The sequence below is a fragment of the Symphalangus syndactylus genome, chromosome 22, assembly GCF_028878055.3.
Source record: "Symphalangus syndactylus isolate Jambi chromosome 22, NHGRI_mSymSyn1-v2.1_pri, whole genome shotgun sequence".
NCBI lineage: Eukaryota > Metazoa > Chordata > Mammalia > Primates > Hylobatidae > Symphalangus > Symphalangus syndactylus.
In genome coordinates this window covers 41174103-41201255 of record NC_072444.2, presented here as the reverse complement: position 1 = coordinate 41201255, position 27153 = coordinate 41174103, and the positions used below count along the sequence as shown (strand labels likewise).

Here is a 27153-nt window from a genome sequence, read left to right as displayed (position 1 = left end):
TTGCTGGTTTCCTTCTTCATTTATTCAGTCAGGCCACAAATAATTGTATGCCTATTACATACCAGGTTTCTGTATTATGTACAGGAAATGAGAAGATAAATAAGAGACAGCCTCTTCCATATTTATGGCATATACTGCCCTCATTTTAGTTTCTTCCTCCTGTTCATAATTTCATTCTGTTTATTTTTGCATCAGTTCAAACTGTTGCTTGCTTACGTGAGGTGACCTCGAAGTGACTTTTTGAAAGTCCTGACCCTTTGCCTTTCAACATCATTTAAGAACAGCAATAGCATCTGGATCTTCTCAGTAAAATGCCTTTTCAACAGCTCAAAGCAAGGCTTGTTTTTGTTTTAATTTGGGAATGTTTCAAGTGAAACTTAGTTCCATCATTTAATTCCTGGCAGCCCAATAACGAGGGAGCAATAACTCCCTTATCTGTGGGCTGTTTAATGACTATATAGTACCATCCTGGGAGCAATAGAGTAAGGCCTTCTTCCAGATGCCATGTTTTAAGGCTTTCAGCTGGAAAGACCGTCACTCCGTAAAATTTATTTTGATTATTTTAAGTCAGGATTTGGCCTTCTTATTCAGAAACAAAAAGAAAAAAACTGGCCCCTGGCTTTCTGCCTCCTGCACTTCTGGCTCCAGGCCATATGATCATCTACACTTGATCTTAGCCAAAAGGCCGAGAAGCGATGTGATCATCTAATTTCTAGTTTTTCAGGCAGACAGAGAAGGTTAGAAACTGGCAACCGTGGCGTCAACAGCAGATAAGCACATCAAGTCTGTGACAGGAATTAAGAAGACCGCTATAGAATTTTTTTTTAAAGTCACCTCCTGTTTCACAAAACATAGCTGTCTCTTCCTCTTCGTCCTCCTTGCCCATTCTCTTTGAGAAGTCCAGGTCCAAGAGGCACCAGACACTCAATTGACTAGGGTTTTGCTGCCTATAGGTAATTATGCTAAAAGTCTGGAGTACTAGATCTTATGCTCGCATAATTATGCATTCTAGAGCAGAAGGTTTTTGCTGGAAAGCTTCACTGTTAGATATGATTTGCATTTTTTACTAGATACTTGTCTTTGGTCTTTGAGGACAAACATATCAAGGATTCCTTTGTGCATCAACAGAAAAGCAAAACACAAAACAGCCTATATGTGAGCATGGGGCCGTTTTTTAATACAAGAAAGACATTGCTCTAGAACATGGCTCGCCTTTGCTTCAGGGCCTAACAGTTTATTTTAGCCATAAGGGTAAGGGAACAGGTCAGAAATGACTTTTAGTGTAATCCTATCTGTAATTAAAAATACAAATGCTGTCATAAGATCAAATGTTATCAAAAATCAGTATTTAAAATTAAATTTACCCCCAAATTTCTCTCAAAAAAATTTGTAATGTTCTTTTTGAGTGAAGCCTTTGCCCTGCTAGAGCTGAAGAATGTGATCAATCGGCTTGTTGAATAATCCTGCACAGTAGGTATTCCGCTGAAGCCAACTCTAGCTGGGGGCTCGGGAGCGAAAGACACAGATGGGGCCCTGCCGCCCCTCGAAGAGTCGGGTGGGCGCGCCCGTCCCCGGTGCATCAAGAGGCTGGCCCGGCCAGGGGCGAGCGACTGGCACCGAACCCCGCGCACCTCGCCGCAGGCGGGGCTGGGCCGTCGTCGGCTCGATTTAAGGCTGGTATCCAAGGCTGCGGCCGGTCAGGTGAGGCGAGACGAGGCGACGTGAGCGAGGGTGGTTAGGAAGAACAGCCGCTGGCAGCCCCACGCTGGGTGGCTAACGCACGACGGTGCCCGGCAGCAACCCCGCGGACCACCCGACTCGGATCCCGAGCTGCGTCGCGGACCATGCCGCGGGCCCGTCCCGGACTACGACTCCCGGCGGGCTCTGCGACCGCTCCGGGGCGGCCCAGCGTGCACTGCGCCGGCCAGTTTGACAGCCGGGTGCCCTACTCCGCTAGCTCTGCGCCCGGCCAGGGACGCTGGCCTTCTCGCGGCTTTCCCCCGATGTCTCTCTTTATTCCAGCTGCCTGAAACTCGGCCCCACGAATGGCAGGCAGCGTCCAAAATTCAACCCCGTAGAGCCGGCACCAGCCAATAAAGCACACGGATGAAGGCCACGTGACAGCAGTGGGCCGGCCCTCCGGCTGAGCCGTGATCTCTATGGTTTCCGCGGATCGCTAGAGGGAGTGTGGTCCACTGGAGGACTCCCTACATTCTTCCTCCATTACCTCACTGCCTCCGGTGGCTGCTGGGATACCGGAGGACTCGAGTCCCGGCTCGACTCAGTCCTCCAGCCGCCCGGGGAATACCTCTAGTTCTTCCCGGCCGCCGCCGCCGCCCCGCCGCTTCCTCCTCCGCCCGCCGGCCTCCTTCGCCCCGCCCCGTCCGCGCAGCGCGTCCGGCCCGCCCGCAGGCCAGCTTCTCTCAGGAGCCCCCACCCAGGCGCATGGCTCCATGAAGCAGGAGGAGGAGGCAGAGCGCGAGAGGTCCCGTCCGCCCCAGCCGCGTCTGGGCCAGGAGAAAAGGTGGGAAACTCGGGCTGCGCCGCGCCCTTCTCCCCGCTGCCGGGCCAGGCCTCCCTCGGTCCGCCGCCGCCTTGCCCGCCGGGCCTGTTCTCGCCGGGGCGGGCAGTGGGGCCGGGAGGAGACCCCGCGATCCTGGGGCAAGGGTCCCGGGGCAGCGTGGGGGAGGGGTCCCGGGCGGCGGGCGGGGGGCCTCAGGCCATATCCCAGCGGAGGGCAGGGGGTCAGGAGGCACTGCCGGGGAGGGGCGGGCGGCGCCGTGCCCCGGGCCGCGAGACTCGGCTCCCGCTCCTGGTCCTTGTCTGCACTCCCTCCAGGAAGCAGGCTCGCTCGCTGTAAAGTTTGGTGGTCTCCGGCGCCGCCTGGTGGCCCCCACCCACCGTCCCGCCGCCCCCTCCCCCGCCCGGCGTCTGGATTCCACCCCCGCGGCTCGGCCCAAGCTGCTCTACCCGTCGCTCCATCGTCTCCCCAACTCCCCAGCGCCCCGGACCCTCTTTTCCTCATACCCTCGTTTCTCACCTTTCACCCTTTCCCTCGGCCCGCTTTTCCCCTCCCCGCTCTGGCCTGTCGTTTTCTTAACACTCTTCACACGCGCGCTTCCTCCTCCTCCTCTTCTCTTTTTCCCACCCCTACCCTTGGGCCCTCCTTCCTTAACCTCCGCTGGCCCCCCATTCCGTGATCCGTCCACCTGACACTCTGGGTTTCATGCCTCTCTCTTTCCCAGGCTGTGAGTTGTGCCCTTCACTCCTTGCCCTCCTCCATTCCCTGTCCTGATCTGAACTCCTCTCCTTGCCACGCTCCCTCACCCTTATCCCTCTGGGCCTTATCCTCTTTCACTGCCCTCTCCTAGGATAGAGTGGGTGGGGCCTCTCCCACCCACAGGAGATGTAAACAGTCTCCTGTTTACTTACATCTTTGGGAGTAGCTCAATTCTCTAGTAGTGGGGAGAGTTGGTGAAGAGATCAGAAGAGATTTCTTCGAGACTGAGAGTAAGGATGGATGACTCTTAGCAACAGTGACCCTCTCCTCCCGGCATAGCAAGATGGCCTGCCCTCAGGTCCCTGCCTCTGGCGTGCTGTCCAGTAATTCTTCAGTGCTGTCTTTGCAGAGGATTGGGAAATTTATTTGTGTTCTGAAACCGGTGGAGAGCCTTTAAATGGTCTCTTCTGGCCTGAGAGCAACTTTTGCTCTGCATCTGTGGTGGGGAAGTTTTAATGTGCGTCTCATGCTCGAGTTCAGTAAATAAAACCTTTGATTCTCAGTGTCCTCCCTTCTTGCTGATGACGCTAAGGATGAGATGATTCAGGGCATGGGACTGCACGGCTGCCTCAGATTGAGAGTTTGAAAGGTTTTGAAATAAGGAGAGCCTGTTCTCTAGCTATTTGCTGTGCCCGCCACCCCCCCCCTCGAAATTGCTCTGTCGAGTTGTGGTTTTTCAGAAACCGTATCTATCTTACCTCTGCATTACCTGGGTGTTTGTTCACTGCACCTGCATTTCCGTCTTAGGTACAGGAAGAAGGAATGGAATCGGAAGGAAGAAAATTCATTCCAGAGACAAAATAGCTCCCCTCCTCTGTTGTAGCTGTTCCTCTGGCAATACAAACTTTCTGCTTTCAGTGAGTATTATCTTGGGCATATTTAGAGTAGAGCATCGTTGTAGTTTTTGATTTTAGGCATGTGCTAGGATTTTGGGATGTAGGTGTGTTTTGTTCATTTGTATTTTTCTACTTCCATGAGGGGGTCCTAATGTTGATGAAGTTTTTCCGCTTGTTCCCTTTTAAAATAATTTAAATATGCAAAGGCAAGTTTGTTTTTCATACTCCCATTAGAGTGAGCTAGGTGGTGACGTGGCATGATCTTTCCTTTATATTTCTAGTGTGTAAGGTCTGGCTCCCCACCCTTCTCAAATTAGTTTCTCAGTACAACCAAAGAGGTTGTCTTAACTTTGAGGGTAATTAACTCAGAGGTTAATGCAGTTCCTGATCAAAGTCAATTATTGGTTCTCTTTTCTATAGTTTCAGTCCTGAGAGACTTTTGGAACATTTTGTCCTAAATTTGCAATAGTGATGATATTTTCTTGAAAATCCCATCACAGATTTGAAAATAATTAAAAATTTTCACTGTAAACTTGAAACAAAGTTCTGGGGAAAAATTATGACTGCTGTGCCCTCTTGAGTTGATTAATGATAGTATGCTAACACTTAGGAGAGAGTTTTCAGAGTGTTTCACTTCTTGGTGAAGCCTCCCAGCCCCTCTGAGGGACACAGGGGACAAACGTTTTTATTTTACAAATGAAAGAACTGAGGCCCAGAAAAATCTGGCACCTTGCTACAGGTCACATAGAAAACAGAGGGGAGATGAAAAAAGTTTTGACTCCTAGGTACATGTTTTTCTTTAAGCTAAGTTGAAATGAAAATGTATAGTTCTGGCCAGGCGTGGTGGCTCACGCCTGTAATCCTAGCACTTTGGGAGGCCGAAGCGGGTGGATAACGAGGTCAAGAGATCAAGACATCCTGGCCAACATGGTGAAACCCCGTCTCTACTGAAAATACAAAAATTAGCCAGGCGTGGTGGCACGTGCCCGTAGTCCCCAGCTACTCGGGAGGCTAAGGCAGGAGAATCACTTGAACCCAGGAGGCGGAGGTTGCAGTGAGCCGAGATCATGCCACTGTACTCCAGCCTGACGACAGAGCGAGACTCCGTCTAAAAAAAAAAAAAAAAAAAAAAACTGTAGTTCTTTATGTTTTTAAAAATCTATAAAGCTTAAAAACAATTGTTGCCAGGCATGGTGGCATGCATCTGTAGCCCCAGCAACTCGAGAAGCTGAGGCAGGAGGATCGCTTGAGCCCTGTAAATAGCCACTTCAGCCTGGGCAGCATAGCAGGACTGCATCTCTTTAAAAAAAAAAAAAAAAAAAAAAAAGTCTGGGCACAGTCACTCATGCCTGTGTAAATCCCAAAACTGGGAAGCCAAGGCAGGAGGATTGCTTGAAGCCAGAAGTTCAAAACCAGCTTAGTCAACATAACGAGACCCCGTCACTACAAAAGGAAAAATTTTAAAAAATTAGCCAAGTGTGGTGGTGCATGGCGGTGGTCCCAGCTACTTGGGAGGCTGAGGCAGGAGGATATCTTGAGCACAGAAGTTCAAAGCTGCATTGAGCCATGATTGTACCACTGCACTCCAGCCCGGACCACAGAAGGAGACCCTGTCTCCAAAACAAAATGAACAATTGTATAGGTATATCTGTGATTTGTGGGGGAAAATTTTCACACACCAGATGTTTTGGATGTGTGTATGATAGGGGTTTCAAAAATAAATGATTATTTGGTATGGTTACCAGAATGTATGTGGGTTCTTCTGACTGTTTCCTGGAATAGTTTCATAAGTAGGACAGAATTATAGCTCAGGTGCCATTTCAGTACCCATAATGTAATTATTAAATTGAATTTCAACTCAACTCTGTGTCACAAAGGAAACAACAGCTTGTTCTCTTCTTTGAAAAGCTTGATTTGAGCAAACATCTAAATGCTAAATGATAACAGAAGAAAATCCAGAGAGCCCCTTTTTCTTGGCCTTTTTCCCACCTCCCAAATTTTTATGAGATTGTGCCCCCGAATAAGCTGTTTTGAGGCTTGTCTTCAAAAGGTGAATCTAGATTTTTCCCCCCACCTTTAGGCTTTTCTAGATATTTTAATCTGATGGTTGTGTGAAACCTAACTACTTTGACAACAGTTTTTTTAATTGGTATTCAATATCTTTCAAGATGTCTACAATAATAGTATATTTAGCAAATTTAGTCTCTTTTTTAGTGTTATGTCTGTAAGCTTAAATGAGGACTCTAGTGGAATAAAACTGTACAACTCTCAAGGCAGCCAAGTATTTTTCTCTGTGTTTTCTGGCATCTCAGAATGAAAAGAAACCGTGGATGATTTATTAGAAGCCATTGCTCTCCAAAGAAGGAAACCATCAAGGTCATGAAAGTAATAATCCCATGTTAATAATATGATCTTTTAGATTACAAGGTCATTCTCAATGGAATTGTATTAGGAGGGCATTATTTCTCTAGAAATTGTAAGCACTCAGAGCTGTGTTGTTTTTATAACCAACGCTACTTGTATCAGTGGGGTAGGGAAGTATTGGTAACAGCAGACACTTAATAGATAGTAGTTATGTGCCACAGAACTGCCAGGTGCTTTTCGTGTCTTTCACAGCTCACAAATAAACCTCTGTGGTAGCAGGAGCCCAAGTCCACAGAGATGTGAAAACTTGCCTGAGTTGCGTAGCTGGTACGTGGCAAGTCAGACTTGGGATCTGAGCTGAGATTGTAACCTCAAAATCTAGGCTCTGTCCCCTGAAGAGGGGAGCTGCTCTGGGAAAATGTGTGTTACTGTTTTCGGTGGACTTAGTAGCCTTGGAAGGGACCTGCAGTGAGAGAGGAAGGTCCTTTTGCCCAGCCAGACACGTGAGTGAGGGCATCATCACATCTTCGTGTCAATAGCAGTCTCAATACCTGGTTTGTAAATACTAGCAGTGTATGAGAAATAGTTTAAAGTATTAATCCCTGAAACCACAAATGGCCACCCAGGCAAATAAACTCTGCAGTGGGTAGTTCTGAAAGTGCTCCATCATTCAAAAAGGAAAAAATAATTCTTCCCAACTACAGTTTAGATTGTCTGACCTATCAAAAGAAAGCCTTGAGCCACCTCAAAGTGGCACCTGAAGCCAGTTCCAGAACTGACAGCTACTGGTATGTTTTAGCAAGGACAACAGCTACCAGCATACGTTGGACCAAGAAGTGAATTTAGGTGATAGTTGACCTAATTTTTAAAATGAATTATCCACGGTGGCTATCCATTTTGCTATGAATAATTATTAAACTATCCCTTGGTTTGGGCTGAACAGAATGGAGATTGTTGATAAGAATAGGCACTTGTAATTCAGTCATCCTCAGGTTCTGTGATACTCCACTGTCAGCAGGCAAACAAATAAAATTATTAGATGTGTAGATAAGATTGTTGGTGACAATCAGCAGTGTGTGTGTGTATACTGTATGTAGGGCACCACGTTAGGTGCCGTGAAAGATGAAACAGATGCCCTGCGGCCTCTCAGGCTCAGGGTGATGCCGAGTTCAGTGCTGGCTGAAATTTTTAAGTTGTAAGCTGCTCCAAATAGCAGGGCCAGTGCTCAGCGTCCCCACAGAGAGGGAGGAAGAGTCACTGAGTGGCCCTTGTTGTGGGCCCTAATGAAGTTCAGGGCCCCCTTGAGTGTGTACATCAGGTGGAGAAGAGAGAATGCCCTGCAAGCACAGGGCAGATGAGGACGCGGCAACATCACTGAGGAAGGCTGGTGACTTTAAGCACTAAGGGCACACTTTGACACCTGCGAGGTTAGGAGGTCTTAAGAGGTAAAACAGTGGTTGCTGTGATTTCTGCCAGCTTTCTGTTGAAGTATGAGTATTATTTCCATCTGGTGGAAACCTAATTTTAACTAACTTATTCTTATTGGTGGTCTTAATGGATGAACAGGAAGAAAAGGGGGTTACTACTGCGGACTCTCACCATGGCCCTTGAGCTGAGCTTTGTACAAGTAACCAGCTGAAGGCCTGGAAGGGTCTTGGTTATATATACTTTAATAAAGCAAGGGTTTTTACACCTGATTTCGAACTTTTTTTGTCTTTTTCCTTCCGTTTTTGTGGAGAATGGGGTCTTATTATGTTGCCCAGGCAGGTCTCAAACTCCGGGGCTCAAGCTATCCACCCGCCTCTGCCTCCCTAAGTGTAGGGATTACAGGCGTGAGCTCCTGCGCCTGGCTTCGCTTATTTCAGATGAACCAGCTTCACAGTAATGTGTACTGTGCTCGCAGTACCATCTTTGGTAGTTTTTATAAAGTTTGGCAGGGAAGTTCGGCGGGCACAGATTTAGAAGAGGTAGAGTATGTCATTAAGTGGAGCATTTGTTTTTAGCTGATCAGACAGATAGTCTGATCTATTAGAATGCTATTATTCTGAAGTACCTTACCCAGTACTCACAAAGCCGGGCTGCTGGAGGACCAGGTGTCTCTTGATAACTGTAGGGCAGTGCTGAGAGCTGAGTTGGGAACTACTTAGCTGTGATAAGATACCTACATTGTTGGAATAGGACTAGAGAATCTTGAACCTAAAGAGAAAATTTTGATGAAATTCGTTGATAGCGGTTGATGTTTAAGAAGCCTTTGTTTATTACCAGCACCTTGGTTTACTTTACATTCTTTGCCTGTAGTTGTTATATATTAGGCCATTTTTGCATTGCTATCAATACCTGAGACTGGTAACTTATTTTTTTTTTAAAAAAGGCTTAATTGGCTCAGGGTTCTTCTGCAGGCTGTACAGAGAGCATAGCAGCATCTGCTTCCGGGGAGGCCTTGGAGCTTTTACTCATGGCGGAAGGCAAAGCAGGAGCAGACACATAACATAACGAATGCAGGAGCAGGAGAGAGTTGGGGGGAGGTGCCACACACTTTTAAATAACCAGATCTTGATGATCACTGTCATCACTATCAGGAGTACAGCACCAAAGGTTGGTCCTAAATCATTCATGAGAAATCCACCCCCGTGATCCAGTCAGCTCCCACCAGGCCCCACAGCTAACATTGGGGGTTACCATTCAGCATGAGACTTGGGTGGCAACAAATATGCAAACTATATCAAGTTAATATTTGCTTTTTGTTGGCAGATAAGTAAAATATTGGCCCCCTCAAAAACCTGCCTTAAATAATTCCGTAGAAGGATGGGAGGTGGAGAGAGTAGGTCATGCACAGAGGTATAGATGAAGTAAGATTGGCCATAGGTTGGAAATTTTTAAATATTGGGCTCATTATACTATTTGTGGAGTATACTATTTTCTCCACTTTGTTCATGTTTGAAATTTCCCATAGATTTGAATTTATGGAATAAGCTTTTAAAGAAATGCCTTCTAATATATTTTTTTATGCAGAAAATACCTAACTCTGCTTTTGGTCACTAAAACTCAACTGAGACTGTCAGTTGAATTGGTTACTTAGTGGCCTCCAGAGAAATGCTTGGGTCTAAAGGGCCAAAGATTGTGGTTGGTTCTGTTCATTGCAAATCATAGTTGGAAGATGTGGGGGAACTGTAAACACTAGACATCAGCTGTGATTATGACCCACTGCAGATCAGTGATTGTGTGTTGCGTGTAGGCAGAATCTCCTAGACTTGAGTTCATCTGCATTGGTATGGTTTGAAAATCCCTTCTGTTGCTCTGTTCGGGGATGTTTCACCAGTCAGGTGGCTGATACCATCTGGAAGAGAAATGTCTGAGTTGTTGCCTCCATCTCACGACATTTAGCTTTTCCTTCAGGTGTGGTTTGGTGTAATGAGAATGATGAAAGGTTTTTTTAGCTTTTGCATTTTATCCTTTCCCTTTGATTCTTTGAATTCTGAGGCTCTAGAGGTGCAGAGCCTCAGAGGCCTGTTAAAACACCAGCTCTCTGGGAATGCGGTCCTGCTGCTTCATCTGACCTGTATCTCTAGCTCGCTGCCCACAGTTGCACACAAAGTAGAGTCAAGTGAGAACTCAGGCCGGTGACACCCATCGTGGATTCAAATGACCCTGGATGAGGGGATAATTTTCCAGGTGATGGCTGAGATGTTGACTTTGGGCTTGGTTTTTCGTATTGTTTTCCTGGCTCCATTTTTGTTGGCAAGATTCTATAAGCTGTTAGATTAGTTCTTAACATACCCTAGAATTTAAATTTTTATTTATTTATTTATTTATTTATTTATTTATTTATTTATTTATTTTGAGACAGGGTCTTCCTCTGTCACCCAGGCTGGAGTGCAGTGGTACAAACATGGCTCACTGCAACCTCAACCTCCTGGGCTCAAGGGGATCCCTCTTGCTTCAGCCTCCTGTGTAGCTGGGACCATAGGTGTGTGCCACCATGCCCAGCTAATTTATTTTATGTAGAGACAGATGTCTCACTTTGTTGCCCAAGCTGGTCTCCAACTCCTGGGCTCAAGCCATCCTCCCACCTTGATTGACCTCCCAAAGTGTTGGGATTATAGGTGTGAGCCACCATGCCCAACCTAGAATTTAATTTTTTTTTTTAATCCTGCCCTAAAGAAAGAGACTGAATCCAGTGGATATTATTGGCAGGACTCATTCTTTCTTGTAGTTCCAGGCCATACAGCCTGATACATAGATTGCGATCTAAATCCTAGCTCTGGCTCAGGTGCGGTGGCTCATGCCTGTAATCCCAGCATTTTGGGAGGCTGAGGTGGGCAGATCACCTGAAGTCAGGAGTTCAAGACCAGCCTGGCCAACATGGTGAAACCCCATCTCTACTAAAAATACAAAAATTAGCCATACATGATGGTATGTGCTGGTAGTCCCAGCCACTCAGGAGGCCAAGTAAGGAGAATTGCTTGAACCTGGGAGGCAGAGGTTGCAGTGAGCCAAGAGCATGCCACTGCACTCCAGCCTGGGCAACAGAGTGAGACTTTGTCTCAAAAAAAAAAAAAAAAAAATTCTAGCACTGCCACTTAGTGGCAGTGTGGACGATGTAAAATGTAAAATGATGGTAGCATCATCTGCCTTGTTGAGTGCTTTAGAGGATTCAGTGAAGCCCTGTTTAAAGAGTGTGTGCTCCATACAAGCTCTGCTGTAAGCCCAGAGTGCACAGCCAAGTACTGGCCCCCCAGGAGTTGCCCTCCTAGAGAACAGTGGAACAAGAACCCAGATGATAAAAGCAGCTAAAAGTACTGATGCTTAACACATACTAGTCACTGTTTTAAGCCCTTTATGTACATATATATATATATATATATATATACACACATATACATATATATATATACACACATATACATATATATATATACACACATATATATATATATATATATATTTTTTTTTTTTTTTTTTTTTTTTTTTCTTTGAGACAGAGTTTCACTCTTATTGCCCAGGCTGGAGGGCAATGGTGCAATCTCGGCTCACTGCAACTTCCGCCTCCAGAGTTCAAGTGAGTCTCCTGTCTCAGCCTCCCGGGTACCTAGAATTACAGGCATGCACCACCATGCCCAGCTAATTTTGTATTTTTAGTAGAGATGAGGTTTCTCCATGTTGGTCAGGCTGGTCTCGAGCTCCTGGTGATCCGCCCTCCTCAGCCTCCCAAAGTACTGGGAATATAGGCGTGAGCCACGGCACCCAGCCTCTTTACATATGTTAAACTCATTTAATTCACCTAACAACCCTAGGAAGCAAATACTATTATTATTCCTGTTTTGAGGAAACTGAGGCAGAAAGAGGTTAATCATGGAGCAACCAGTATTTGAGCCGAGGCCACCTGGCTTTGGAGGCAGCATTTTAAAAAACCAAGACACTCTGCTTCCCCTCTCAACAGTCCAAATAAGACAGTGACATCCATGGTCAGAAACAGTGTAGTCATTGGAGGTTTTATTATATTGAGTATATAAGATTTTCTCAAAAAGAAGCCAGGTGTGGCTCACACCTATAATGACAGCTACTGGGGGAGGCTGCAGTGAGAGGATCCCCACCACACACTGCACCGCCCCCCTGCCACCTTTTTTTTTTTTTTTTGAGACAGGGTCTTGCTCTGTTGCCCAGGCTGGAGTGCAGTGGCATGGCCATAGCTCACTGCAGCCTCAACCTCCTGGGCTCAGGCAATCCTCGATCTTTAGCCTCCCGAGTAGCTGGGACCACAGACATGTGCCACCATGCTCAGCTAATTTTTTTTATTTTTTGTAGAGACTGGGTCTCCCTGTGTTGCCTATACGGGTCTCAAACTCCTGGGCTCAAGGAATCCTCCTGCCTCGGCCTCCCAACATGCTGTGATTACAGGCATGAGCCACCGTGTCCAGCCAGTGGGTGGGGGTCGGGGGGGAGCGGATCCCTCCCTTGTGGCTAGGAATTTGAGACCAGCCTGGGCAACATAGTGAGACCCCCATATCTCCAAAAAAAAAAAAAAAAGATAACTGGGCATAGTGGTGCATACCTGCAGTCCTAGCACTTTGGGAGGCTGAGGCGGGAGAATCACTTGAGTCCAGGAGTTGGAGGCTGCAGTGAGCTGTGATTGTGCCACTGCACTCCAGCCTGGGTGACAGAATGAGACCTGTCTCTTAGAAAGAAAGAGAGAGAGAGAGAGGGAAGAGGGGAGGAGAGGGAAAGAGAGAAGCCCCTATTTCAAGCAAGACATGAGAATGTACAAGCTATCATTCTTTGGCCACAGAGAGCTTTGATCTCAATCAGAAATGCCCTAGATGTGTATTTTGTTATGGATCAGCATATATGAAGAACATAAATAATCCTTGTAAAATGTTTATATCATTCAACGTAAAGTGACAAGTTGTTTAGAAATAATGGCATTGCAAATGGGTTTGTAAATATTTAATTTGAAATTTAAAAGGTTGAAGAATTTACAACTGAAATACTATTTGTAGATCAATGCCTAAAAAGATAATTATATGACATGTCCAAATCACAGGGGAAAATTTAGGTAGGACAGTGCAAATCTGTCTTCTCTCTCTCTCCCTCCCCCCATTCGCCCTTCTTTCTCTCTCTCTCTGGCCAAAACAATAACATACAGTGACTTGAGAGAAAACTTAGTTTTCTGTACTTAGAAATTTCAATATTGTCAACATTGAAATAACTAGGCTCTGTTTTCCTGATTCTGTTGAGGAGTGACACTTTTCAGACAACAGAGAGGACCTTAGTTGTGTTATGGCTATACATTTTTACTGCGGGCTTTTAAAGAAAAAAACAATTAAAAAAAAAATCCCTTCTTTCCCTTCACATCATCAGCTGGGAGGAGGCTGTGGCTCCCCAGCCCATGTGACACCACATTTTGTTAAGCTGTGTGGCTTTGTATCTGTCTGGCTGGCTGTGACAGGGCAGAAACTGCCACCTCACAAAAGGGCTGTGAAGCCTGGGTCATTCATGTGAATAAAGGTTTCTGCTAGGTTGCAGGTTTTTTGAATGGGGTCTTGAAAGGATAGGGAGATGTATAGAAATTGGAGTGAGTTCAGAGGGGAACCAAAGAGAATGAGGGGGCTGGAGGAGGAGAGCTGCAAAGACAGAAAGGTGGGAGCCTTGTGTTAGAAGACGTGCCCTCTTCAGAGTGACAGCCAACTGCTTTTCATCCTTGCTGTGGTTTGGGGCTGAAAGTACGAAGATCGATTGTAGTTGGTGATGAGGAAAATACAGAAGGATGTGGTTAACAAGGAAAATCATGAAAGTTCCTCTGGAGTTCTTTAAAAATAGGATGGTTCAATTTGGAGCCTCTAAAAAAGGTAGAGACATCATGATGATGAGTCTGACAGGTCGTGCGCAGCCCTCCAGGCAGTCTGGAAATGTCCTCAGCCAGCTTCACGCTGGCTGCTGCCCCGCCCTGTCTTCTGCCCTGGGGACTCTTGGGGAACAGGGTGCTGCTTGGTGCCTGCCTCCATCCGTGGTAGTCATCTGGAAATTTTATGGAAAATAAAAATTAGTTCTCTTTTAGGAAAAGGTTAGGGGTTTCTTCTCCTGGTCTGTGACCTGGAGGTTGAATGGGAGAAAGAATTTGACAGCTCTTAGCTGGTCCATGCAGACTGTCTCTCTTTGATGTTTTTTCCTCTCCTTTTAACAAACCATTCAAATTAACGCTTAACTTCTCATTTTGGTTAGGGTTCTGCAGCATTCCAGACCTCGAGCACTGAATCAGGATGGGAAAAAGACGTTGTGTTCCTCCACTCGAGCCCAAGTTGGCAGCAGGCTGTTGTGGGGTCAAGAAGCCCAAATTATCTGGAAGTGGAACGCACAGTCACGGGAATCAGTCCACAACTGTCCCCGGCTCTAGTTCAGGACCTCTTCAAAACCACCAGCATGTGGACAGCAGCAGTGGACGGGAGAATGTGTCAGACTTAACTCTGGGACCTGGAAACTCTCCCATCACACGAATGAATCCCGCATCGGGAGCGCTGAGCCCTCTTCCCCGGCCTAATGGAACTGCCAACACCACTAAGAATCTGGTGGTGACTGCAGAGATGTGCTGCTACTGCTTCGACGTACTCTACTGTCACCTCTATGGCTTCCCACAGCCACGACTTCCTAGATTCACCAATGACCCCTAGTGAGTAAAGCACATGCTGGGGGCACTGAGGAAGGCATGGTGACATCTTTCTGGGATGATTCTCTTGAGAGGGTCTGCGGCCTGGAAATCTTTATTATCATTTGAGGAAAGGGTAATGGGAAGAGAATGATTAGAAATGTCCAGACAATATTTAAAACATTCAGTGGATTCAGTAATGGAAGGGAGCAGTTCACATTTGGAGGAGGCTGTAGGCTTGTTGTTAATGTTCTGGAAATCAAGTGAGTTCATTCTTGGCTCTTCTGTTGGTTCACATGGCAGTGGGTAGGTCATTTAACCTCTCAAGTGGGGAAGTCACGCCATACCATTGGGGACCCCCACAGTGTTGAAGTCCAGGTGAGTTGGAAGTCTGAGGCCCAGGCTGGAGACTAGGAGCTCTCATTCGTTGGGATCTGTGATTTGCTTAACAGGGGTCCCCTCACCTTGTTCATGACAAATCCCTTGGTAAACCTGTAGGGCCACTCACATCCCATCAAGACAGTCAGAATCTGCTTCAGTATTTTTAGTTCAAGATTCTTTGTTGCTTGTCCCAAGCCCTCTACTGGTCTCAGTGACTTAAATAAGCAATATGTATAAAGTAAACTGAAGAAATCCATGCTAGCATTTTCTTCTTCCTCAGAATTGGAAGCCGCTCTGAGCTGGCTTTGAAGAGCATTGCTGTTTTTTTATTTTTGTTTTGGGGGTATGCTTTTGGAGTGTTCATTGATATGAGATTCATTCCTCAATTGTGGGTTGCCATACGGAGACTGCAAAATCTTGGCTGGGGCATGGAGAGGGTGTGAAGAAAAGGAGACTCTTCCGTTGGGAGACCTGTCAGGTTGGCAAATCACACACACACAGAGCGAAGGGGAAGTTGTTCTCTGTGAGTGTGTCAGAGGAGAGGAAGTGTGGAGGGAAGTGTGCTCCGTTTTCTGGGAACTGTCACCTGAGGTAGCATGGTTAGAAACACCTGACTGAGCAGGTGGAGGTCGCAAGCCTGAGTGAGATCTGGGCTGCCCCATGGAAGAACAGGTGGTGACGTGGGTGTTTAGGGAAGGGTTAGACTGTTGCATTCAGGGCTTTGCATTTCCATCCTGCAGGCAATGGAGGCCTTGTCTTGAAGGATTTTTTCAGTAGGCTTTGGGGATGCAGCTTTAGCTGGTGCTGTGCAGGTGCTTTATTGGGAGGAAAAGATGGCTAGATGGGAGAGCTGCTGTGGGGCCCTTTGTGACAGTGATCAAAGCAGATAACTTTGAAAACTTAAGTTGCCTCTAGAAATGATTAACTCAATCTAAGAGGTAAGGACATTAGAGTGTGGAGGGATTTCAGGAAGAGGGAACAGGCCTTGAAACCTCTTGCTAAAAAGTCTGTCACTGTCAATCCGATATAGCCTTAATGAAGTGTGACTTTGGCCTAGAAACAGAAAATGGCAACTCTGCTAATAAAAAGGTTCCTTGGCTGGGTACGGTGGCTCATGCCTGTAATCTGTAATCTCAGCACTTCGGGAGGCTGAGGTGGGAGGATCGCTTGAGCCCTGGAGTTCAAGATTAGCCTGGGCAATATAGTGAGACCCCTCATCTCTATTTTTTTTTTAATCTTTTTTTTTTTTCTTTTTGAGACAGAGTCTCACTCTTGTCGAGGCTGGAGTGCAGTGGCACAATCTCGGTTCACTGCAACCTCTCTGCCTTTCAGGATCAAGTGATTCTCCCACCTCAGCCTCCCGAGTAGCTGAGATTGCAGGAGCCTGCCACCACGCCCAGCCAATTTTTATATTTTTAGTAGAGGTGGGGTTTCGCCCTGTTGACCAGGCTGGTCTAGAACTCCTGACCTCAAGTGATCTGCCCACCTCGGCCTCCCAAAGTGCTGGGATTACAGGCATGAGCCACTGCACCCGGCCTTTTAAAATCTTTTTTTAAAAATTAAAAAATGTTTTTTGAGGGAACTTTTTTTTCTGAAAATTTGTGAGTGGAAATATTTGTAGTTGTCAGGGGCAGACATGATCATGGAAGCAACATGGGTTTGCAGATGAACAGGGGGCTGTGCAGGTGAGGTGTGTCATCATGAAAGACAGAGCTGGGGAGCATGGCTACCTGGATAAATAGACTTAGGGAAGAGGAAACTGGAGAATTCGAGGGAAAAGTTGAGTCTTGGGCAGAGGAAGAGGAAAGTAGCATGTAAATTTGGCGGCAAAGTGAAGTAAGGCTGTCAGCATGGAACATGGGAACCACTACACGGAGCCTTTCCTCATGCTGCCTTGTAGGTTTCCTATTTCCAGCCAGGGGCTGTGCCATTTTCAGAAAGGCAGAGAGTCCTTTGGGTAGCTGGCAAGTCCAAAAACAGGGATTTTTGGCAATAACAAATGAATAGGGACAAAGCCAAAAGGTTTTGTTCTTATCCATGATTAATTTGGGGCTGGAGAATGTTTTGTGTTTTGCTTTTTTTAGTCCGCTCTTTGTGACGTGGAAGACAGGGCGGGACAAGCGGCTTCGTGGCTGCATTGGGACCTTCTCAGCCATGAATCTTCATTCAGGACTCAGGGAATACACGTTAACCAGGTAATGACACCAGACATTAAGAACTGTAGATAAATTGGCTAGAATCAGAAATAGCTGCCTGACTTTATTTCTTCTAAGTGATGTATGTTGAGCTTTCTCTTTTTGGTAATCAGGAAATGTAAGGGGCTTAATCTGGTGAGTCAGTTATCAGTTCAAGTACAGACAGTTAATAGCATCGAGTTGTTTTTAACATGTTAGTGTTGACGAACAGTAGCGACTCTCTGCATAGCTCAAGATTCATAAATATGTGGGCTCTATGGCACCTGATATTGGCTCCTGACTCCAGAGCAGCCTTACCTATGTTTTCTGTCCCCCTCCAGTGCACTTAAGGACAGCCGATTTCCCCCCCTGACCCGAGAGGAGCTGCCTAAACTTTTCTGCTCTGTCTCCCTCCTTACTAACTTTGAGGATGCCAGTGATTACCTGGACTGGGAGGTGAGAACAGCCGCATTTGGAACTCTGCATCTCTCGTTGCATTTGGGTTCGGGTTAGTACATGGCAATGTATCTCCTTCATTGAGAGAGAGGGTATAAGAATGTGAAGACTGAGTTTGGAACCAATTGTGGGCAACATAGGTGACAGAAGAGGTGCTGCTATACCAGGAGTAGGCGGAAGTGTCAGTGGAAAGGCTTGCTTCTCCTCATTCTCCCTAGTCTGCTTGGTTTACATCCTTCTCCCATGTCTAATAAGAAATAATGGGGTAAAAGAAAATATTCTAGATCCTTCTTGGCAAGCCCTGGAGTAAAAGTTTTTGTTTGCTTGTTTGTTTTTTTTTTTTTTGAGACGGAGTTTCGTTTTTGTTACCCAGGCTGGAGTGCAGTGGCACAATCTCAGCTCACTGCAGCCTCCACCTCCTGGGTTCAAGTGATTCTTCTGCCTCAGCCTCCTGAGTAGCTGGGACTACAGTCGCGTGCCACCACACCCAGCTAACTTTTGTATTTTTAGTAGAGATGGGGTTTCACCGTGTTAGCCAGGATGGTCTCAATCTCTTGACCTCGTGATCCACCTGCCTTGGCCTCCCAAAATGCTGGGATTACAGGCGTGAGCCACCATGCCCAGCCATTTTTATTTTTTTAGTAGAGACGGGATTTCACCATGTTGGCCAGCCTGGTCTCAAACTCCTGACCTCTGGTAATCCACCGGCCTTGGCCTCCCAAATTGTTGGGATTACAGGCATGAGCCACTGTGCCTGGCCAAGTAAAAGTTTTTATTGGGAATCAGATGTGAAGGATCATGACCCCAGATAAAAACCTTGTGGCATGCTTATTTAATGGGATAGGGTCAAGGAACATATTCACAATTCCTGAATGAGTTACTTAAAGAATTCATTTCTCCTACCTTCGTATTCTCAGAGTTGGCTACACATACTCTCGACCCTTCCCTAAAAGCAGAACTTTCTTTGGCCTCTATACCTCCTGAGATAGAGTTAGTCATGAAATGCAAGAAGGTCTCCCTTTTCTAGGCCTGTGTTAAGCTGGTCAGGGAACAATGTTGATTTATATGTGGGGACTGAAGTTCCATTAGAGTAAGTAAATGCCATTTACTTGGTTGTACTTTTTTCTATAGGTAGGGGTCCATGGGATTCGAATTGAATTCATTAATGAAAAAGGTGTCAAACGCACAGCCACATATTTACCTGAGGTTGCTAAGGAACAAGGTGAGTTGGATGAATGGGATTTTAATGACAAGTATCATTCACAGTGGTGCCAGTTAAAGGGCAAGAAAGTGAAGTCTGTCATCTTTCAGCCCAACTGCAACTAAGAATGAGGGCCTTTCCGCCTCTTAATACCTGTCAAATTCCTATAGAACCAAGGGTAAACTTCCAAAAAGGTCTAGGAGCTGGGAAAAGAAAAAGGGTAAATCGTTCACTTACTCGCCTGATATTTCAAACACCTCTTTTCAATGAATAGTTTTGCTTCTTGGCCCCTTGAACTACAGTGGCAATTGTAGCAAAATACCACCAATCAACCTGACCATATTGTAGAATTCAGTAGGTACCGAACTTTGGATCACAAATCATTAAACCATGTTATACATGGCAAAGTGTGTAAACATAGTCCCTACTGTTTTTTAAAGAACTCAGTAGTCGGCCAGGCGTGGTGGCTTACTCCTAAAATCCCAGCATTTTGGGAGGCCAAGGCGGGCGGATCACAAGGTCAAGAGATTGAGACCATCCTGGCCAGCATGGTGAAACCCCGTCTCTACTAAAAATACAAAAATTAGCTGGGCGTGGTGGTGCATGCTTGTAGACCCAGCTACTCAGGAGGCTGAGGCAGGAGAATCGCTTGAACCCAGGAGGCAGAGGTTGCAGTGAGCCAAGATCGCACCACTGCACTCCAGTTTGGTGACAGAGCGAGACTCCATCTCCAGAAAAAAAAAGAACTCAGTAGCCTATAAGTTCTTCTGCTGGGGACGTTAGAGGTAGGGTGGATCGAGCAGATTTCCTCTTTAGAAGAATATCTAGAAGGGCACCGTTACCTGCTGCTTGTGCATTCTCTGATGCATAGTGCAGTTTTCCTTCTTTCTTGGAACTAGTCTGTTTTTGAAAATAATATGTGAAACAGTATTTGTTGGGTATGAGTCTAGAATAGAGAAAAAATACCCAGTGAAGTATATATCATAAGCAAACATGGAAAACGATTGCCTGGTTGGTTTTTATTTTGCTTGTGCTTAAACTTTTTCAAAAGCAGTGTATATGTGGCATAAAAGCAAACCTTTTAGCCACCTCTTTTAGGTCATAAACCTAACACACTCTGTACAAGGAGGCATACCATGTTTTGTAATGGGGAGGTGTAAATAATAACTTAGGTAAATAATCAAATTACTCTTGCCATTTGAAAGTTGGTTGGAAAAATAAAAACTTTGGAGCACCTAGCATAGTAGTTTAGGGGATTTTCTTTGGTTTCTCAATTTGATGAAGTTGGTTTTACTGTTAAGAATGAGGCTGGGCACGGTTGCTCACGTGTGATCCCAGCACTTTGGGAGGCCAAGGTAGGTGGATCACTGGAGCCCAGGAGTTCAAGACTAGTCTGGTGGCGAAACCTCGTCTCTACAAAAAATACAAATTCAGCTGGGTGTGGTGGCACACACCTGACAGTCACAGCTACTTGGGTGGCTGAGGTGGGAGGATCACGTGAGCCTGGGAGGTGGAGGTTGCAGTGAGCCAATATCGTGCCACTGCGCTTCAGCGTGGGTGACAGGAGTGAGACCCTGTCCCCAAAAAAAAAGACAGTGCAAGAATAACACAATAGTATACACATGAGCAACTTTCCTGCCCTTCCTGAGGGAACAGCTCCTTCCTTCCTTCCTTCCTTCCTTCCTTCCTTCCTTCCTTCCTTCCTTCCTTTCCTTCCTCTTTGTCTTCCTCTTCCTGTCTTTCCCTTTTTATTTCTTCCTTAAGACAGGGTCTCCTCCTGTCACCCAGGCTGGAGTGTGGTGGTGTGATCCTGGCTCACTGCAGTCTTGACCTCCTGGGCGCAGATGATTCTCCCACCTCAGCCTCCTGAGTAGCTGGGACTACAGGCGCATCCCACACGCTTACTTAATTTTTGCATTCTTAGTAGGGATGAGGTTTAACCATATTGCCTAGGCTGGCCTGGAACTCCTGGGCTCAAGTGATCCTCCTGCCTCAGCCTCCCAAAGTGCTGGGATTACAGGTGTGAGCCACCACACCCAGCCAGCTTCTTTCTCGCTGTCAATTTTTTACCATAGAAAACAGGACTCCAAAAGTCATCAAATTGAAGGAAAGTCACACAAAGAAATATAAGTTGCAGAATTTAAATTCCTCTCTTCCCGCAGAGCAGCCTTGGGTACCAGCACTAGGCCAATAGGCTGGTCTAAGTTGGAACCATGTTTGTTCCTAGATAATTATACTGGGGTAACATCTGACAGGAAGGACGCAGGAGCAGGGAGCCTGGGAACAGCCATTATGGCATGTGTCGGGCTATCATCTCATGTCTCAGAGTCTCCACAGGACTGGCAGACAGACTGGGCGCCAGGTACGTGGGGGTCAGTGCCCAGGGCTTCCTCTGCCTTAGCAGACTCGGCTGCTTCTCGAGTCCCATTTCTCTTCTTGCACGGGCCATGTGAGAGCATGCCTTACTCTTGCATGTGCATTGACCTCAGTGTGGCCTCTCTCCTCCTCAGACTGGGATCAGATCCAGACAATAGACTCCTTGCTCAGGAAAGGTGGCTTTAAAGCTCCAATTACCAGTGAATTCAGAAAAACGATCAAACTCACCAGGTAAGCCATTGTCTTGTTTTCCTTATCATTTCAATTTAGTTGGGGTTGAATGGAGGATAATTTTGATGGGATGGAGAAGAAGTGTTCTCTGTGAATGTCCCTAAATCAAAGAAGTGTGGGTGAAGTTGAAATTTTGAGGAAGCAGTGGCAGCAAAGGCAGAGACTCTCCCAGCATCCTGTGCGTCTCCACAGCTGAGCTGGAGCGAGCACAGCTGAGCTGGGGGCACAGTTGGAGCAGGGCAGGTCTGCCCTGCAGGCTGTGGATGGCTTTGCCAGACCCACATGGTTGGGAGGCTGAGGGGGAGACTGAGGTTAGGAGACAAGGCTCTCTCTGGAAGTCCAGAGTCAGTTGAGGTGCCGCTTTCTGACCACACATGTAGTCAGGCGGCAGGAGATGCAGGAGAGTCAGAAAATGCTTTTACAAAAAGTTAAAAGGAAATGCCTCTCATTTGTGGGGAATACTTCTAGGAGGAGGCTGCCTAGTGCAGTAGAATGCAGATGGACTTGGAGTTGGGCTCCCAGCTCAACATGTACTAGCTGTGTGACCTGAGCCAGTTATTCTACCTCTCTGAGCCTGTTCCCTGTCTGTAAGATGTGAATGATAATACTTTAGAGTTGTTTGAGGCTGTGCTAAGGTAATGTATGGAAAATTTCTAGCCTGGGGCCAGTCAACATTGTAGGTGATCAGGAGATGTTAGTTCTCTTCTTATCCCTGTTGAAATCAGAAACACTGAGAGGTTTAGCTTCTATGGGCTTTTGTGGGCCTCTTTTGGGCCCCTCATCTGTAAAATGCTGAATAATCATATACTAATCTCACAGGTCTGTTTGGAAGATGACCCAGTGTTTTTTAAATGCTTTGGATTCCAAAAATTTTTTAAAAACAACAAAAAACTCTTCAAATACAAAGCATTATTATTATTATTATAATTTATTTGAACAGCCATTTCCCTGTCAAAATTCAGGAATAATCACCTTGCAGTGGAGGAGTGATTACAGTGGGAAAGAGATGGCTCTGGGTAAGGATTGTCACACCCAGCTCCTGTGGTCTGTAGTAGGCTCCATAGGTTTGTAACACCCCATGCTTCGCATCCTGACTCATGGCTCTTTCCAGAGCACAGCCAAAGTGCTATGAATTCTGTTCTGACGACCCTGTGATATGGCATATTCATCTGGGGAGTGAGACCTATCCTATATAGCCCCAAGGATCCTTTAACCTGCTTCAGCAGACTTTGACCCAGAATTAGGTATCTGTGTCCCTTTTAGTTATAATAACTTGTTTGTTGCTCTTATGCAAATTGAGGTTGCATTTCTGTCAAATGTATCACATTTACTCTGGAAGTAGATGTGCAGTTTGCACTGGGTTTTGGTGCAGCCATCTTCCAATCTGCCACCCGTGTAATTTGACCTTGAAATTCTTCATCCAGACCCCAGTAGCGGATTGCTTACGAGCAGCCTGATGATAAGCACGTGTAGTGTTTCAAGGTGGGATGTGCTGAAACACATTCTCAGGGGAATTGTGATTGTGCTTTTTCATCTTGTTCATTTGTAATAACAACATTGTTTTCTTGTGCTGTCTTTCATTTTCTGTAAGTAAGATTGCTCTTGGTCTTCCATTTTATTCTTTCAAAATGTGGAATAAGCTTTTGGTTTTTCTCTGCTGAGTGACTTTACAAAATGAAGCGTTTGGGGTTCCTAATACCGTTTCCTGTTTCCTCATACAGGTACCGAAGTGAGAAGGTGACAATCAGTTACGCAGAGTATATTGCTTCCCGACAGCACTGTTTCCAGAACGGCACTCTTCATGCCCCGCCCCTCTACAATCATTACTCCTGACACACGGCTGCATGACCAGTCCCACCCCCCTGTGGCCACCAATGGCTATGACATCATTGGAGCAGATGCCTCCTCTTCCTGGTCCAGTTACTTCTATTACTGCACCATTTTATGATGCTAGCTTCCGTTGCCAAGTCTGCCTCCCGGACTGAGGGAGGGTAGGGTTACCTTGAATGAAACAGAACTTGAGGGGCCCAAGCCTTATCTCAGCCTTTCCTCAATATGGGGTTCCGTTGGATTGGGGCTCCTCCATGACTAGTGGGAATTATTGTGGGTTCAGAAGACCCTTGTCTGGTATTTGCCACATGGGTGTTGGCCACACGCTGGAAGCTGAAATTGATGATCCCTGAAGGTTGAACCCACACACACCCCTGCAGCCTCCCCAGATGAAGTAGGTGTATTCCCCTGGCAGTCTGGGCAACGGAGACCAAGAAACATTTTTAGGTTGTTTTAAATTCCTTTTTTTAAACTTCCAGTTTATTGCGTACCAAGAGTTGATTACAACCTCCATGCTTCATAAGCGGACGCCACGTTAGGGTTGGACGTGGGCACCACGAGTCCTTTGAGGCTCCTGGAGAGAGACCCACATCAAGATCGGAAGCCCTTTGGGTGGCGTTGCGGATCTCATTGCTCAGTAGGCCGTGAAGATTTTCATCCTCATCCCACTCTGAGTTGGATTTTCTGGCACTCTTCCTGCATTAAGTCTCCTGATTACTGAACAGAGCTCTGTCGTGTAGCCTGCTGAGGAATGGAATGGAGATGCCCACAGGAGGTCCTGATGTCATCACTGCACGCATGTGTGAGAGGAGAGACCTCTTCTGCACCGCCCGGCTACCTCACTCCTCTGCTGGTAGCAGCGCCTATGCTGGACCTAGGTTCTCAGAAGCGTAGATGTGCAAGCAAGCGATTGAGTTGGGCTTTAGGAGGACACATCATAGGAGAGAATCCAGGGTCTGTAAGCTGGTTTTCTTTTCAGGTGACATCCTGAGGGGCCTGTAAGCAGGGGAGCTCCTTTTTCTAGTTTGCCTGTAGAAGTGGGAAGACTGTCGGTGTTTCTGTCCTTTACAGGACATTAGGAAACAGTTGTGTAATTACACAAGGTGGATCTTTATCTTGCCTGACATGCTGGGAATCTTCACCCCACCAGGGCAAATTTCCAAATAGCTCATTTTATTCTAGGTCTTTCAAACTTTCATGTGACATATTTCCTTTCCCATTGTTGCTGATTTCCAAATCGCTGTCAGCAATTCTTTCCTCTCTCCTTGCCTATTCTTCACTCATTTGGTGGCAAAGTTCGTAGAACTAGGGGACTTGGAAGATGCTTTGAAAATATTGTTACAAAGGCACTGCTAAAATGATTCACAGGGAGAGTGGCCAGTTGGAAGAAGGATCCTAAGGATGTGACACTGGTTTTCAACAACATGCTTAGAGAACTCTTGAAGTAGATTGGGTGTCAACCCAGTGAACATAATGTTTTTATTTAATTTATTTTTTGAAGTTTATGTGGTGATGGTGTGGCTTTCCGAAATGGGCAAATATTCAAAAGATCTTTTGCGTTTTCTTCTGCCAGGAATGGGGAAGGGGAGCGGGGACACAGTCTGAGGAAGGACACCTGTGCTGTTCTAGGCATCGCTGGCAAGTTTGTGGGAAGGGATGGGCAAGGGTGAGTGGGTTTGCTCCACACCGTCCTGTGCTGCTCGAGAGGACCTGGGATGTGCGAGGGAAACGTGGGTGACGGTGCCTAGGCTGCGGCCCTTCACTGCTGTGCTGGGTTCCTGCAGCCTGCTACGTTTCCCTTGGCAATGTAAATGAAGATGGAGGGGTCGTTTCATGATTTCCTGCTGCTGAGAATAAATGTCTTGTTAAAAACGTGGCAACGGTTACTCTTAGGTGCCATGGATCGATGTCAGGGTGGTCAGCTCTGGACTAAGCCACCCACCTCCAATTTGTACAACAGTATTGATACATAGGGCTACACTCATTACTGTTCAAGTGTTCTATGTTAAAAGTTGTGTTTAATTTCTAAAGATTAAAAAAGCAAAAAAATTGGTGCTAAACCTTCACCCCTGAGCACGCTCAGTGAGACTGGTCATGCAAGCATTTACAGTGCCATGCTCCTCAAGCCGATTTTTTCTTGTAGAAATGTTGCCCTATTTGTCTTCTCCAATGTATGGTATGTTATTTTATTTTATTATTTTATTTTATTTTATTGAGGGGGGGTAGGATACCTGCCATTTAAGAAAATGAATAGAAAATTTTAAAACCCGAGAAATGGGAAAAAAAAAAAAAATCAGTGCACAAGAATTGGGCTGGTTAGGCCCAGCACCACACTGAAGTGAGCTCAGTGGTTTTTGGAGTGAAGAAGCCTTACTCCCTGCACATTCCCTCATGCTCCCACACAAGTCCAGCAATGGAAATGCTTGGGTTCCTCTTGCTTTGTCAGGGGACTCAGGAGTCGACCAAGGGAAACCATTTGGCCCCGTGAGGAATGGGCATTGTCAGTATCCGTCCTGAACGGGGCCTAGTCAGGAAGCGGTCTAGAAGTGTACGGTCATGGTCGCCTCATGAAAGTGTGTAGCAGGTGGCTCTCAGGAAAAATACCAAGTCTGGATCATCCATGTGGCAGCTTTGCATAGGGAGAGGACAGCTCTGAACTGGAACTGAACTGCCTTCTCTGCGCGCTTGACCAAAGCAGTGATGAGGGTGGCCAGTACCTGCGGTGTGCGTGGTAGGTTTAAAGAAAAGGGAATGTTTTCTGCTGAGTGTTTCCTTTGTCCTTGGGCTGCTCGAGCTGGACAGTAGGTAACCACTGTTTTCAAGGACCAGCCCAACTTCTCTGGCTTGGTTTGGAGTTCGTTTCATCCCTAGCTGTGAGTGCCTTTTGGTCTGGAAAGTTGGCTTGTCTCATAATACCCACAGCTAGGACATTCTCTCTGTAATTATGAATTGTCCTTGTTTTACATTAAAAGAGAATGTCTTTGATCACTAGAGTTTGTTGGTGTTGGATTATTTCCACTGTGAGATTCTTAAAACTTTTTTGCTTCATAATAATAAAACAACTCGTTAGAGACCCTTTCAACATGAAAGGTTTGTAGTTGAGACATTACATATATTTTATTGTTTATAATAAAAATCATCTATACAAAAGAAGTCCTGGGTGTTAATATTTTGCACAAAATCTGTTTTCCATGATGTGTTGACATCTACAATTTCACTAACTGTTGATGTTATTTTCTATTGAGATTCTGGAGCCTAGGGAGCTATGTGTTCTTTTTGTTCATTTCGTTCTTAACTTCCCTGAAGCAAGAGACTATATGGCCTTCAGTGCAAAGACTTCAGACCAATTCTTTGTATTACACTTGGTTGCCTCTTGGCTATATAACTTCTGAGTGCAAATCATTGAACACTTTAACGAAGTATTGTAGAGAATAAATCATAATGGATAAAAATTGTTTTGTCCTGCTTTTTCTTTTTTAACCATGTGACTTGATTTATATGGAATGGTGGTAACAGTTGTTTTATTTTTGAAGACAGGCAACAAGATAGTGTTCGGTCAGCTTGGATATTTTGTGTGGTGCTCGTGACCCCACCCTTGTGTATATTTTTGTGGTTGGTGGCAATGTCACTGGTGTTTCAGAGCCAAGTTCCATGAGCAATCATTCATTAGCCCTTTTAAGATTTGGGTTTTTCCAGACAGGTTCGTTGTTTTTGTTAGATTTTCAAATGAGACTGACCTTACCAAAAAAAGCCAAAATCTCTTGAAGAGGAAAAAAACACTAAAATTTAATATAATTTGGTGATGTTAATTAATTCAAGCAAAGACCCTGGGACATACTGGTGCAGTCTGACTTAACCAGTGAAGTTTTGTTTTTGGATGGCCC

At 45.9% G+C, this 27153-nt stretch overlaps 2 protein-coding genes across 7 annotated transcripts; one reads left to right on the top strand and one right to left on the bottom strand.

Moving 5' to 3' along the window:
• LOC129472163 (uncharacterized) lies at positions 1 to 3025 on the bottom strand. The gene has a single exon (XM_063632115.1). It carries the CDS (start codon positions 3023 to 3025, stop codon positions 2282 to 2284), a length of 744 nt encoding a protein of 247 aa, XP_063488185.1. The 3' UTR covers positions 1 to 2281.
• On the top strand, positions 2183 to 26721 carry AMMECR1L (AMMECR1 like). Of its 6 annotated transcripts, none has more exons than XM_055261475.2 (9): positions 2183 to 2524; positions 4028 to 4137; positions 14200 to 14644; positions 17086 to 17196; positions 17517 to 17631; positions 18763 to 18853; positions 21060 to 21194; positions 21343 to 21439; positions 23161 to 26721. In XM_055261475.2, the coding sequence occupies exons 3-9, from the start codon at positions 14238 to 14240 to the stop codon at positions 23270 to 23272; spliced, it is 1068 nt and encodes a 355-aa protein (XP_055117450.1). In that variant the 5' UTR covers positions 2183 to 2524; positions 4028 to 4137; positions 14200 to 14237; the 3' UTR covers positions 23273 to 26721. The 6 variants fall into 6 exon arrangements, with proteins under 6 accessions (XP_055117450.1, XP_055117454.1, XP_055117453.1 ...); XM_055261476.2 differs by lacking the exon at positions 2183 to 2524 and adding an exon at positions 3376 to 3510; XM_055261479.2 differs by lacking the exon at positions 21060 to 21194 and having other exon boundaries at positions 2250 to 2524.
• The last annotated feature ends 432 nt before the right edge of the window (positions 26722 to 27153 follow it).

Bases quoted from the DNA above. Each gene is read 5' to 3' on its own strand.
- LOC129472163 (XM_063632115.1), bottom strand. From the start codon at position 3,025: ATGAGGAAAAGAGGGTCCGGGGCGCTGGGGAGTTGGGGAGACGATGGA.
- AMMECR1L (XM_055261475.2), top strand. From the start codon at position 14,238: ATGGGAAAAAGACGTTGTGTTCCTCCACTCGAGCCCAAGTTGGCAGCA. The intron at 14,645-17,085 runs GTGAGTAAAGCA...TGCTTTTTTTAG, and splicing joins AGATTCACCAATGACCCCTA to TCCGCTCTTTGTGACGTGGA. The intron at 21,440-23,160 runs GTAAGCCATTGT...TTCCTCATACAG, and splicing joins AAAACGATCAAACTCACCAG to GTACCGAAGTGAGAAGGTGA.